This window comes from Abramis brama, assembly GCF_963993115.1.
Source record: "Abramis brama genome assembly, chromosome: 8".
NCBI lineage: Eukaryota > Metazoa > Chordata > Actinopteri > Cypriniformes > Leuciscidae > Abramis > Abramis brama.
This window is the reverse complement of record NC_139970.1, coordinates 22034222-22050004: the sequence shown is the minus strand read 5'-3', so window position 1 is coordinate 22050004 and position 15783 is coordinate 22034222. Positions and strand designations below refer to the sequence as shown.

The following is a 15783-nucleotide window of genomic DNA, read 5'->3' as shown; positions in this document are numbered from 1 at the left end:
GTGTATTTTTCATTATTATTTATCTATTATAAATATTATGAAGATTTTATTTATTAATTGCATATACTTGAACATACTTCAATTTCATGTAAAGGCCTTCTAATAAAACAGTGTAAATCAGTAGCTTACAAACAGTACAGTACAGTTAAATAGTGTCTTTGATGGCAGATAAAAGCTATTTTTCCAGTCGTTCATAAATTGTGGTAGTAGAATAGTTAGCTGCCTTCATGTGCAGAGTAATGATGCATAACCAAAGGACATAATGACATTTTAATCAACAAAGCATGTTGATGAAGTGTGTGCAAGTAAGTGCAGGTTTGTGTCTTCAGAAATATGTTATTTTGCATGTTGGGAACATCTTGTTGTGCTGTTGTCGTTCAGGAGGTCAGTGGACTCATTTGAGTGTTAGTGTGGAGATTCATCCTTCAGCGGGTTTCAAGACATTAAGTGGATTTCGATTTTGGATTCAACTTCAAAATCGAACTTCAAAGAATATCTCATTTTAGGGGTTCATTTGTTTTTCAGTTAATGATTTGAGTTATCGTTTTGGTTAACTAGTCTCCCTCCCAGCAGATCTGTCCCATATACAGTCCATATGTCCAGTGTCACTATATGGTCCTTAATTTAAGGACTTTAGAGAGAGCAGCTCTAGCACTGGAGTAGATGAGGTAGGAGCCATCAGTTGTGTTAAAAAATTCCCAGTCTCGGCAGCCATTGGTGCGGAGTCTGTGCACAGGGACAAAGCCCTCATAACCCTGCCACCTGCAAAATACACATTTATGAAGTTATTTAAACATTTTCAAGAATGCATTGCATTGTCAGATCATCAATTTACTCTTACGACGATTTTTCATATAATATTGCAGTATTTACTACTTATACTAGTATCTTCTCGTCTCTGATGATGTGTCTACTGGCGCAAAGGCACGACAACTTGTCACTCACGTGACATCACAGCAGTACCAAACCACAACCATCCAATCAATTTCCAATGGACAAAATCAAGCCCCACCCTACATTTTTCTTGTTCGATAACCCATTTTACTTTACGTTAGATTCACACGGGTCGTCGGCGTCAATGTTTGACGGAGGGCGTGTCTGAAGCTTGGTGCTGATGCAACCGTCATAGTGACAACAGCCAATCACATTACATTCCGGTGTTGCATGAACGAAATTGGCTAGCATCTACGCTAGGCTATTTGCATAAGGCGATCAGATTGGCTGACGCCTGCATTGGCGATTGAAAAGTTGAAAATTTGTCAACTTCTGTTGCAAGCATCGCCAGTGACGCGACGCAATGGAACCCACAATTCAGTTCGGCAATGCATGACGTCACCCATTCAAAGTAAATGAGAAGCATTAATGCCTGATGTGCTGTGATGTCATGTTCGATCGAACAAGCCTTTTGATAAGTGCCACAATAGGAAAGAAAAGACTATCGCAACTACCCCAGTTTTTGCTCACCCTCAAAAAGGGACAATTTTAACATGCTATAAAAAATGATCTGTGGGGTATTTTGAGCTAAAACTTCACATTCACATATACATACTCGTAAAAAGGGGCATTATACCGCCCCTTTAAAGCTACAGTGTGTAATTTCAGGCACACAAGTGGTAACAAACAGAATTGCAATCGGGCTGTTTGGTGCAGGACTATCTGTTTAGGAAACCTTTGACTTTGCGTCTTTAACCATGTCTGACAGAAAGACATTTACATTAGTTTATTCTCTGTAGAATCATCCAAATCAACCAAAGATGATATAAGAGGTTGTTTCTTTTGACCATTTTTATAATGAAACTCTAGTACAAATTAAAGACTTTGAGAATGACATTTTGAAATAATATATGGCATATTTTAATGTCTTTTAAGAAATGTCTATGACTCCTGGCATCTTAATGGGGTCTGCAGACCCACAGTTGAAAACACTGGTGATCTCCTTTTGTGTTCCGTTGGTGAATGGAAGTGAAAATTACATGCAAGTTGTCATTTTTGTCAGCTTCATTTTATCTCTTCTCTTTTTAAGACAGCAACAAAACCTATTTTCTTTGCACTAAGTGTTAGATTCTGCTATTTATACTAAGCGCAAATAGTGGGAGATACTATTTGCACCTCAGTGTATTGTAGTATACTGTACAATAAAACAGTATGCAATAATAACAACATATTCAGTGCATATGATTATATTTATTAAAAACACACTAACCCTTACTGAAAATGAAAAAGCCGACACCACCCATCTTACTCTCCACATCATTGCTCCTGTTATCAGCGGGATGTCTTTTGTAATTTTGACTGGCTCGATCAGACAACGATGGACGGAGTAACTGTAAATAGCCTTTGCCAACAAGGCGGGCTATTTGCACTTGGTGTTATTTTAGTGTATACTAGATGAGAGCTGTACCTGTATATAACACTGTTAAGAGAGTATGAGGTCCCATCATAGGAGTTGGCGACCACCAGGAATTTGTCATCTCCCACAGTAAAATACTCCCAGTCCAAAGCACTGAAAGATCCAGACCACAAAGTGTCCCTTAAATAAAAATGTGACAGCTAGAAAGTAAGAGGTTTTTTTCTTATGACGGCCAGTTCACAATTCACCTGTTCGTTTCGATATCCTGAAACTTGATGAAGGTCTGAGATGCCATGCTGAGCTCATAGATGGTGGAGTTGATGAAGTACTGAATCTTGCCTTCTTCCGTTAGCATCTGACTGTTGGCAACAGCCAGGAACACCCTGTTTTCAATCTGGAACATCTCCCAGTCTATTGCCCCAAATGTCTGAAAGGACAATGAGAGAATTAAATGGCAAACCCCAGAATTCTTTGTAGACATGCTAATCATGTCCCACACATACACTATACATTATCATTCAAAAGTTTGGGGACAATAAGATAAAAAAATAAGTCACTCACCAAGGCTGCATTTATTTGATCAAAAACTTAGTAAAAACAGTAATATAATGTGAAATATTATTGCAATTTAAATGAACCTTTTTCTATTTTAATCTGTTATATACTATCTGAAAATGTAATTTATTTATGTGATGGTAAAGCTGATTTTTTAGCATCATTACTCCAGTCTCCAGTGTCACATGATCATTCAGAAATCATTCTATGCTGATTTGCTGCTCAATATATATATATTAATATTATAAATGTTTAAAACAGTTGAGCTGCTTAAAATTTAATACAAAAGAGACTTCTTTCAAAAACATTAAAAATCTTACCGACCCCAAACTTTTGAACGTAAGCGTATGTCAATCAGGAAAAGGTTTGTGAATGTGGACAGTATGTGCCCTTTTTTTTTAAATTGTGATCATGATCATGATGAGAGAATATACAATAACATAATTTCACTCACTGTAATGGACTGATAAGACTGAAACATCCCTCCCAGCCAGATATAGATTGTAGAATCAATGACTGTTGATCTTCCATTGAAAGTATTTGCGACTACGAGGAAGTGATATGGGCCGATGGTGAAAAACTCCCAATCATAAGCACCAGCGGTCGGGATTGTCTGATTGACCTCAAATAACTGGGTAACTGGGTTCCACTTATAGATCACACTGTCAATATTATGGTTTCTCTCCCCTTTGGACAAACAAAAAACAAAACATATAAAACCTTAAAACAAATTTTCAGTCATATAGCCCATTGTAACACAGAAATCCACATGGACTGGCATGGCTCAGTTTGGATGTATTCCAACAGATGCAGGTGTATAGATGGGGCCTGTATGGTTATAAAGTGCTATGAAAGGTTACTTTTATGCTTGTGTTTCCGCTTTGATCAATGCCAGAGGCACACGTAAGAACTTCACACGAACGGATGAACACACACTCATAAGCAAATAGAAATTAAATGCAGAATCAAAGTGAACCACAAACAAGGAGACCTTTTAGCCTTAAAAAGATCTCCTTGGTGGTCTTTTTATTCAGATAGTGTGCCTCAAAGACCACAGATTTGTATGAGATTTGTATGGAATTCAATTTTAACCTTCTTTTAGAAATCGTATAAATGAACTTCCTCCCGTTATTGTTAAACAGACAAAAGCTGTGGAGTTACACAGGACAACAAAAGTGCCACATGAGATGACAGACATGCATTGAGCTGTTCTGATAAACATTACCTTGCCTATGATTGGCCACGGCGAGGAAAGTTTCGTCTTGAATGTTGAAAGCCTCCCAGTCACGTGCGCTGTGTGTGTTCAGAGTCTGATAGTGAATGAATTTCAGCTTCCTTGAGCTCCATTTATATATGATCGACTGCTCCTGGTCCCCTGCATCCTTACTTCTGCAGTTAGCAACAACCAGGAACTTCTGTTACAGGAAATGGTGGTAAGAAATCATAACAGTAGCTTCAGTTAGTTAAAGGGTACTGTGATGAAAAACAAAATTAAATTGTAATGAGTTTTGCGCTTCATAATTTTCGGTAGTTTCTGCATCTTCACAAGCCTTTAATTATCCAGGCTGGATTTCAAAGACAGAGGAAAAGGGCTGTGCTGATGGGAGTATTTTAATGAATTGCCTCCACCTCAAAACTTCAGTTTAATGGTGCATTGATTTATCTTTTAATAACTGGTCACTGGTGCAATTACAAAGGCTTCCTCCCTCTATCTCACTTTAAATTTAATATGAATCATATTATCTTAGACTTTCAAGAAGAAAAACATATGGTTAATTGCACTGCAGGTATGAACAGAGTCCCATACGGCTTTTCCAACTCTTGACTGTAATTATGCAGTAGGTTACGGTGAAAGAGAAGCAGGAGGTGTCTGCTGTAAATTTTGGATAAAGCATCAGACAAAATTAATTTCTGTTATTATGCCCATGTGATTTACAACATTAAAACTTGAGAGCCAGGTCTCCATCCCTTCTCCCACTTCAAAACCACATCAAAAATCACTCTAATGTGTAAAGAACAGCTGGGGATGCACCCCATTCAGAGTAAACAGACGTTTAGTACACCCCTCCATCTTTTGATAGTGCAAGCAGCTGTTCCAATTGACAGCTCAATCAATATCACAGGTTTTCATTTATACAACAGTTAGTTCCAGTCCTCAAATGTTATATGTCAGTCCAACAGCACTGACTGTTTGTATCACTCCTCTTGTTTCAGATATACTGTCAGACTGTGTATTAGTGTTGGGGATTTTTCACTATTTCTTTCATTTTAATGAGTGAATCATTTACTAAACCAATTAAAACACACAATGAGTCATTGAATCATTCACTTAACCGACTCATGTAAAAACACTTATTCATCCAGAACACTACTATGTTATTTGAGGACGGTTGATTGTGCTGTGAATTCATTTGGGACTGTTTTTGTTGGAGGAGCAAAAATAGACAAAGTAACCGGTCCAGCAATATTTTTTTCTAAAATGCAAGTTACTTGTTATTTGACTGTTGTATAAAAGCAATAACCCAGCTAAAAGGGAACATTCTCAGAATGCTCTGGCAAGGTTCTTTCAAAGTTATGAACAAATATTCTTCCAGTAACGTTAATAGAATGTTCATTTAAATAGATCTGCTATTTAATAATGTTCTCAAAAAAACTTTTTGTCTAATTATTTAAATGTTACTACTTGTTTCAGAATGTTCAGAGAACATGAAAATTCAAAGGAAACATTGCTATAATGTTTGAAGAATGATACAATGGAATGTTCCCTTAATGTTTTTATAACCAAAAACATTAACTAACATAACTAACGTTACATAACTAAATGGGAATGTTAGCTAAAAGTTCTTAGAACATATTTGTGTTAGCTGGGATCACATTCTGTTGGTAGCATAAAGTCCACACACACCTTTTTGCCCACTGTGAAGTATTGCCATGCTTGTGCATCGTACGTGCTGATGTTTTGATATCGTTCAAACTTCCCATCTGTCCATTTGTATATTCCTGAACCGAGGTTGGAATCACGGTTGGCGGTCGCAATGAAAAGCCCTACAGAAGGGATGTGGAAAACTTCGATGTCAAATGTCTCAGAACTGGTGAATAAATCCTGGTGATCCTCCACGTAATCCAGCTTCTCTTTCACTGCAGAGATGCAATGTGATAGTCAGATACCATACAGTGAAAAGTGAAAGTGACATGACTCGGAATTTGTCCTCTGCATTTAACCCGTCCAAGTTAGTTTACACACCTTAGGAGTAGTGAGTGGTGAACACACACACACACACACTGCAAACCGTGGAGCAGTGGACAGCCATTCACACCGGCACCCGGGGAGCGATTGGGGGTTAGGTGCCTTGCTCAAGGGAACCTCAGTCATTTCCCGTATTGAGAATCAAACCCGCAACCTTCGGGTACAAGTCTGACTCTCTAACCACTAAGCCATGACTGCCCCATTAAAAAAATTCAATACCTAATAATAATAATAAATCATAAAGACTGAAAATACCTATTTCAAACTATAAATAGTAGCTGTACTGATACAAACTGCAGTTGCAAATTACTGTTAGAAAATCACCTTGCAGCATAGTGAGCCACACAATGCCATCACAGAGAAACAGTCCTTTCTTCAGTGTGCTGAACCACAGCTGGCCCTCCTCAGAGTGTCCACAGGGAGGACTCACACCCGCAGTCACTCGAACCTCTGCCTCTGTGCAAAATAAACAGAGATGTTCAGTTTAAGAAATTATATCATCTGAATAAATAATGTCGATGACAAATATATTAACACCTTCCACAGATGGATGGCATAGGGAGCTTAGTTTTCACCATTTATTGCATGTAATTCTTAGATGAATTAGCCTATCCTTCTAGTTAGTTTTTATATTATATGATTGTAATATATAACCTGTAATCAAAATGAAAAAATGAAAGGAAAAAAAACACATTTTTAAAAACAGTTTTAATATCCAATAAATAATAGGCCTAGTAAGGTGGTTGTTACACTATATGTTCCCTGTGTCTTGTCAGGACTTTTGTTGTACTTCCCGTTTCTAGTGCCATGTACTGTAAGTCTTTTGTAGTCTTCCCTGTAGATTAGTCTTATTGTTCCCTGGTGTGTTTTGATAGTTTATAATCCCCTGTGTATAGCCTTTGTGTTTCCCTTGTTTTTGTCAGTCGTTGTTTGCTGTAAGTTGTAGATGGCTGTTCCCTATGTTCCTTGGGTTTACTGGTTCTCGTTTATGTATATGTTTGTTTAATAAAACAGATGATTCTCTAGATCTTCTTTAGATCTGTTTCTCACCTGTCATCTCTTCAGCTCCCTCGTTTTACTGTGGTTGAGTAGCTACTGACATGTAGTCTTTATATATACAGTGGGGAGAACAAGTATTTGATACACTGCCGATTTTGCAGGTTGTCCCGCTTACAAAGCATGTAGAAGTCTGTAATTTTTATCATAGGTACTCTTCAACTGTGAGTGACGGAATCTAAAACAAAAATCCAGAAAATCACATTGTATGATTTTTAAGTAATTCATTTTCATTTTATTACATGACATAAGTATTTGATACATCAGAAAAGCAGAACTTAATATTTGGTACAGAAACCTTTGTTTGCAATTACAGAGATCATACGTTTCCTGTAGTTCTTGACCAGGTTTGCACACACAGCAGCAGGGATTTTGGCCCACTCCTCCATACAGACCTTCTCCAGATCCTTCAGGTTTCGGGGCTGTTGCTGGGCAACACGGACTTTCAGCTCCCTCCAAAGATTTTCTATTGGGTTCAGGTCTGGAGACTGGCTAGGCCACTCCAGGACCTTGAGATGCTTCTTACGGAGCCACTCCTTAGTTGCCCTCGCTGTGTGTTTCGGGTCGTTGTCATGCTGGAAGACCCAGCCACGACCCATCTTCAATGCTCTTACTGAGGGAAGGAGGTTGTTGGCCAAGATCTCGCAATACATGGCCCCATCCATCCTCCCCTCAATACGGTGCAGTCGTCCTTTCCCCTTTGCAGAAAAGCATCCCCAAAGAATGATGTTTCCACCTCCATGCTTCACGTTTGGGATGGTGTTCTTGGGGTTGTACTCATCCTTCTTCCTCCAAACACGGCGAGTGGAGTTTAGACCAAAAAGCTCTATTTTTGTCTCATCAGACCACATGACCTTCTCCCATTCCTCCTCTGGATCATCCAGATGGTCATTGGCAAACTTCAGACGGGCCTGGACATGCGTGCGCTGCAGGATTTTAATCCATGACGGCGTAGTGTGCTACTAATGGTTTTCTTTGAGACTGTGGTCCCAGCTCTCTTCAGGTCATTGACCAGGTCCTGCCGTGTAGTTCTGGGCTGATCCCTCACCTTCCTCATGATCATTGATGCCCCACGAGGTGAGATCTTGCATGGTGCCCCAGACCAAGGGAGATTGACCGTCATCTTGAACTTCTTCCATTTTCTAATAATTGCACCAACAGTTGTTGCCTTCTCACCAAGCTGCTTGCCTATTGTCCTGTAGCCCATCCCAGCCTTGTGCAGGTCTACAATTTTATCCCTGATGTCCTTACACAGCTCTCTGGTCTTGGCCATTGTGGAGAGGTTGGAGTCTGTTTGATTGAGTGTGTGGACAGGTGTCTTTTATACAGGTATATATTCAAACAGGTGCAGTTAATACAGGTAATGAGTGGAGAACAGGGGAGCTTCTTAAAGAAAAACTAACAGGTCTGTGAGAGCCGGAATTCTTACTGGTTGGTAGGTGATCAAATACTTATGTCATGCAATAAAATGCAAATTAATTATTTAAAAATCATACAATGTGATTTTCTGGATTTTTGTTTTAGATTCCGTCTCTCACAGTTGAAGTGTACCTATGATAAAAATTACAGACCTCTACATGCTTTGTAAGTAGGAAAACCTGCAAAATCGGCAGTGTATCAAATACTTGTTCTCCCCACTGTGTGTGTGTGTGTATATATATATATATATATATATATATATATATATATACACATTAGATAGATAGATAGATAGATAGATATCCCAGCCTAAATCTATCTGTAGACTGCATTACATAAGGGGAGATAAAGCAAACATGGCCTCTCACTGCCCTGTGACATGTCTCTCAACAGGCCCACAGTATGCAGTATAACAGTGATCTCTGCACAACTACACCCTGCTTTCAAACACCAGCACTTCATCTGAGCCAGAGAGAAACTCAAAGCACAAGGCTGTCAGTCAATGTCAGCGGATCAGTAACAGACCTGTGAGATAGAGTTACTCACATCCCCATACAATCACAGACCTGTGTTTACAGCTAAAACACACCGCATTCCTGTAGGACTTCAAGATAGTACATAGTGGACATTATAAACCAACTATACTACCTGCATCTCTTCAATATTAGCTTACATTTAGTCGTTAGTCATCTTCAAGCTACTGAGCAAAGACTTGATGAAATATGATAGTGTCTTTCTAAATACTCAAAATATGTAATTTTCCATCACCAGCGAAGTATATACTTTTAGTGATTAGAATGCATATTGACATGCAGCCGATGATAGTAGTGTTGATGTTTTTAGCAGTCTTACCATAAGGGTGAAGGGGAAGGTCAGTGGATGATGGTTTGATTGGCAGGTGTAAGAGAGCCTGAGGAACAGAGAGTGCAGACAGCCGGGGCTCAGATGAGGGACATATTCGTGAGGTAGCATCTGAACCAGGTAACAGAACTAGCTGCCGAATCAAACCCTGTCAAAAAAAAACAAACAGCGGAATGAACCATTACATTTAGACTTCTAAGTATATTTAAAATATTAATAAAGAGCATTGAAATGAGATACGTACAGAAAATAAGCCATTCCATCTCCGTCTGCTAGCAATGAAGAATGTGGAACCAGTTGTATCGAGATCATCGGTGAAGGGGCTTTCAAGCACTCTGTTTGAGACCAAACAGAATCATTTATAAGTTTATGCAACTAAATGATATATTTGAACACATAAACACAGATTTCATTGCCATTTTGGATCATATATCATTTAAAATGATACAACCTGACATCTACAGTATTCCCAAAGAGTCTTACAGCTCGAGGGGTCTGCCACAGTCTACAGTGAGAATTGTGTAGTGTCCCGTCACTGCCAAGATCACAGTGTGCCAACGGTTATCATCCAGTCCTACTTCCTTGAAAGTGGTGCGCTTCTTGCGACCATGGCCCTTCTGCAGGAAGTGAAGATTGTTTTGGGAAAGTCGCAGGCCGAGGAGCAGCTCATCTGAATCTCCATCCAACAGCGTGAAGATGTATTCACTCTTCTGCACATCAAAGAGTAAACAGCGATCGCTATCACTATTCAGAAATGTAAAACATATTCTAAAGGAAAAGGCTTCTGAAGAATCTTTGATGTTTTCAAACTCAAGCTATACAATATCGTGATCTTTTTTTGTTCTCACCTCAGGAGTAATTTGTGGGATTTTCAATGTGACAACGATGGAGAACTCGGCGGGAAAGAAGTTACAATTAACGAAGAGCTGAGAAGCAGGGAAACTGAACAGCTGTGGAGATCCAGAAAACTGGAATCCTCGAGAACCTCTGGACTGGACAATATGTATCCCGTCTTGCGCCGTGACGGTCCCAGGAAGCACCCGAGACAGCAAGTCCAGTTGTAACAGATCTGTAAAAGAAATTCACATAAATTCATCATAAACATGTGCATGTTTTATAATGCTTTATATGTAAGGAATTATGTACTGTCAGCTGCAATAAAATACCAAATTAATAATTAAATGGGAATGAAATATTGTTTTGAGCTGAAATTATTTAATCATGTGAGAAGAGACTGTAGAGAGAGAGATTACAGACAATACAACTATACAATTTGAGACAATTATTCTAATATTATATATTTTATTATATTATATCAATTATATCTAGTTGATATTCTAGTATTCTAGAGAGCCACATAATAATGGCTTTATGATAAATGAAGACTTCAGTAATCCTATCCTGATCAGCCCTAAAGTAAAAATTTAAAATAGAAAATCACTATACGTAACAGAATTTTAAGACAAAGCCATGAATATTGTAAAAATTTGACTTTTATCACACTTTGATGACAGCAAAATTATATGAAACCACTCAGTGAAAGAGTCACATAAAAGATAAATTAAGGTAAACCACATCTTGGATAGATATACTCTGCCGTTCAAAAGTTTGGGCTCACTAAATTGTTTCAAAGATTTTTTTTTTTATAATAATTTTTAACAATTTAATGAATGAATGAATGAGGCATTTATATAGCACTTTCCTTGCTTGCCTTTTTAATGCATCCTTGCTGAAGATTTCTATTTCAAATAAATGCTGTTCTTTTGAACTGTTCATTCATCAAAGAAACGTGAACAAAAATGTATCATGTTTCCAGAAAATATTAAGCAGCGCAACAGTTTTCAACATTGACAATAATAAGAAATGTTTCTTGAGCAGCAAATCAGCATATTAAAATGATTTCTGAAGGATCATGTGACACTGAAGACTGGAGTAATGATGCTGAAAATCAGCTTTGCACAGGAATATTAGTGCAATAGAAATGTTTTTTTTATATATATTTATAGTATTAAATTAAATATGAATGAAACATTCAAAGGGCAAGTGCTCTTGTTTTGTTTTGACCCACTTCAGTGCATCAAAGAGGGAAATGGTTAGAGTGAAGAACACTTTATGGATCATATTTCAAAGACTTCAGCAAAGCAAAAGACACATTTTGGAGAGCAAACAAAATATCTCACATTCACATATACAGCTGTGTTCTGGTAGACTACACCTGAGATTCAATGGGCCTGTAATGCTTCATAATAAAACGTGTATATAGGTATATGACTCTCATAACTCTTATTTCTATATTAATTAAAATTCTGCATGATGTTCCGCTTAAAGAATTTTTAGGATAAAGAGGATCACATCTTAAGTCAGATTGTGCAAAAAGCTGTCAAAATCTTTGCCATTTATTATTCTTCAGCATATTCAGTGGGATAAAATAACATATAATTCTATTTAAATATATATTTAAATAGATCTGTTAATTGATCTGCATCTACATGTTAGCAGACTTAGTTTGCCCAGTGGGACACTAAATCTATTCCTGTTCCATTATAAGCCCCTTTATGTTCTCAAAGAGTTTATACAAATAAAACATGCAAGACGGTGATGAACGGTAGTAAACATGTCCCATTTTCACAGAGTGTCACTAACAAGTGAAATTTTAATTCAAGCAACAGTTGCTACAAACAGTGAGCAGATATACATGGTATGGAATTGCTCCCTAATTGTCATTCTATGGTGCATGACGTCTTTCAGATGAAACCACTGTGCAACACCAGAGGTTTTCATAGAGTGGTTTACATCAGCACCTGGCAACCACATCTAATCGGTGTCTTCTTATACACCTGATTCCCCTGGAAACCGAGATATTCAGAGCGGCTTATCCTGACCGAGTAAATAAACCAAAAACAGGCTGACTTCTGACAATATAGTAATGTGACAATTACAATTGATTGACATTTGTGTCTGGATTTTTCATTCTTCTGAATGATCACGAACATCTGCCTTTAATTATTTTTTCCTAAATGGTTTACTGAACATAAAGCCCATAATCCAATGGCAATTCAGTAGAAAGTCTGCAATAATTACTAAGGATAACATGACTCAGATAGTGTCTTTAACAACTAGGACAAGTTGTGACTGAGACTGGGCTTTTTCCCAAATCAAATCTGATTTAAAAAAAAAAAAAAGCTCATTTTAAATGATTCCCACTGATTATTCTTTCATCAAATGCTGCTAGAATGTGTCTGTTTATAGCTGCAAATGTGAAATCAGCGAGTAGGTCTGACCTGTGCATGGTCTCCATGGTTCAGACTGGCAGGTGATGATCCAGGAGAGGAGCGCACAGGCCAGCAGCAGCAGCTCCGACATCAGGCTCTCCACTCGCTCAGCTCCATTCACACACGGACAGACTGAAACAAACCCATTCTCAAAGCCCAAAGACCATCCTTACATCCGCACGGCTCACAGAGCTTAAAACACAACAAATCAATGTTGAGGATGAGAAGAGTGTCACTCCTAATTAAACTGGCATCTCATTTCCTCTTGTAGAGGCTGCGGTCCTCTGATGTCCTGTTTTAATCTTAATAAGCGTTGCAATCTTAATATATGATCAAACAAAATAAAATACAATGCACTTTTATCACAAAATACATTTTCAAAAATCCAAACTTCTCTTGAGAGTCTATCAAAACTCCCTAACTGTGAAGAACGTCCTCCTTAAACGGTGTCCGGCTGAGGTCGCTCTGCTTTGCTGTACATGTCAGTGTGCTGTGAAGGGGAGTGTAAACTCCACCTGTGAGTTATGAGCAGGGAGAGGTGTTTTACCCCGCAGACATTTAAATGAGAATAAGTCAGCTGTAGAAAGGAGGGGTTGACGTTAAAGAGAGAGAAAGGTGGGGCGAATGAAGCACACAGGAGAGGGAGGCTTTTTCCAGCTCTTATCTCATGTCTTAAAGGTTCTTGAGGAATTCCCCACTGTTGTACATGTGTGTGTCAGGTTGCTCTTGTTCTAAACTGCATGGCTCTTTTCGATCGGTGTGATGAGCACGATACCCCGAGGACTCTTTGTCGAGGAAATCTCCCTTCAATCAATCGTTTCCTCACCTGCATCTCAACCCATCAACCCATGCCTTGAAAAACACCCCATGTGACTGGCTGGAGGGGAAACAACATTTACAAATGTTTAGAAGAAGAAAAAAACGTAACTCTTCTAATTTGACAAATAAAGCTCTGGTCATCGTTAATAATAGTTGATTAATGGTGCAATAGTGTTGGTATAAAGTTCAGCAGCACTGGGACTCTTATGTAATGTTCATATCACTCTGTGTGTGAGTAAAAGGGGAGTTGTGTAATTTTGCCTGAAGCAAGAAGTGGATATTTTGTTAGTCAGAAAATAAAAACTGTAAAATAACATATAAATACTCTACATTAACTCAATAATTTTTTACATTATCCTTCATTCATAACTCTCAGACTACTTAAAATAAAATCTACCTACCATCTTTTGATATAAGAGATGTATTAACATGTCAGCAGTATCATAAAAACACTGACATTGACAAAGAGTTTATCATATTTAATGTAATATATGAAGTTATACTGTCACAATAACTGCATTGGAACCTTTATTTATTTGTTGCCAATTTGCCATTATATGGTGATAATTCTTTTGTCAGGAATAATGTGTTGTAAAGCTAATGGCTGAATAAGTATTTAGCCTACTTTGCGAGCCTTAAAAAACTATGGCCCTGTCCCAAATGGCGCACTTCATGCGGACTTTCGGTCTCGTGGACTTGAATTGCGCGTGCTCGCTGAGTCTACGAGTCCGTAGGCCGTCCCATTCAGCATTTTACCGCTCTGAAGTGTGCTCAGCAGCGCCCCCTTTGTACCCTTGAAGCGGTCTTCCGCGAAGCCCGCATAGAAGCAGGCTCCACGCACTTTAACTACCCAGGAATCCTTGCGAAAGGCCAATCAGACAACAGATGGGAGGAGATTTCACTGACGGATAATTGTTGACATGGCTGAGAAGAAAATATTAGGCCTACGGTTTTTATGACCTAAATGTACATTTTCCAGTTGTTACCTACAGTTTATACAAACATTATGGTCATCGACCAGTGGTTGATGTCTCAAACATAATAATAGCGCGTTTAATAATACGATCGCATTATGATTCATTAAATAAATAGAACCGAATGTCAGGGCTTTACTGAGTCATAAACATAGTATGAATATTGTAACCTGTAAATTGAAAAAATTATGTTTAAATTATGTTTTAAAATTGTAATCTTACTTCAAATGGAACATTATGTAGCCTATTATTATGTACAACTGTATACATCATTTAAATAAGCATGATTTATCTATTGTTTAATGCCCAGTTGATATGCACAATATCAAAATATAGAACTGTAAAATTAGGATGTGTAGTTGACATGCAGATAAGACGTCGGAGCGCAAAAATGTGATTTCTCCTGTCCAACAACAACCAGGCCGTTATTTCCGGCGTGCCGATCGAGTCTGTCCCAAAAATACCTCTCAATGCGCCCTCGTGGACTCGCGCCAAGGGCCCTATAGGTCTGCACTACATGACGTCACCAAAGTGTGGACTCTGAGGAAGTCCACAAGTCCGGAGTGTGCCATTTGGGACAGGGCCTATGTTCTACTACATTCGCCATGTTGTCATTATCATGTGACCTACCAGCGCCAGCGTCACAGCGCTTCACTGCCGTTCATAAATCCTCTCCCGTGGCCTCATGGGATAGTAAAGTGTCCATCGTATGCACACTTCAGAATCTCGCCGGAGAGTAGGAGAGAAGTATGCGATTTCGGATGCAGCCACTGTCTAAGTGGGACATAATTATCTTATAATTATTAATGTTTAATGTGTCAAATCATTTTTTTCTAAAATATACTCATCCGAGTATATTAAACTAATTAAGTCTTACATGAATTTAATAAAATAATGTTCACCATGCATTTCAACCTTTCAATTAATTCAAACGATTTAATTTTGACAATAAAAACGATTAAAAAAAAATGTAGGCTACATCAAAGAACTGAGGCAATAATAAGAACATACTCTGTGCTTTTCACATATTTTGTCTTCAATTTCCTTCATCAAAGCTGCTCCAGCTTATCTGAAAATCTGTCATGGATTCTGAAGGTGTGAAGAAAAAAAACATAGATTACACTTTAAGGAAACAAGAGGAGAGCCAGTGGTTGGAATGACAAAATATTACATAAAACAAAACTGCAAGATATCGAAGACATTGTCAAATGTTTGGTTGTGTTCAAATTT

The 15783-nt window shown here is 38.2% G+C and overlaps 1 protein-coding gene across 1 annotated transcript; it reads right to left on the bottom strand.

Moving 5' to 3' along the window:
- Window positions 1-21: 21 nt before the first annotated feature.
- On the bottom strand, window positions 22-12942 carry tspearb (thrombospondin-type laminin G domain and EAR repeats b). The gene is made up of 12 exons (XM_084123261.1): window positions 12770-12942; window positions 10337-10557; window positions 9972-10198; window positions 9733-9823; window positions 9480-9636; window positions 6477-6608; window positions 5811-6043; window positions 4131-4320; window positions 3360-3592; window positions 2599-2777; window positions 2402-2503; window positions 22-762 (listed from the first exon to the last, which is right to left on the bottom strand). The coding sequence occupies exons 1-12, from the start codon at window positions 12849-12851 to the stop codon at window positions 609-611; spliced, it is 2001 nt and encodes a 666-aa protein (XP_083979387.1). The 5' UTR covers window positions 12852-12942; the 3' UTR covers window positions 22-608.
- Window positions 12943-15783: the final 2841 nt, after the last annotated feature.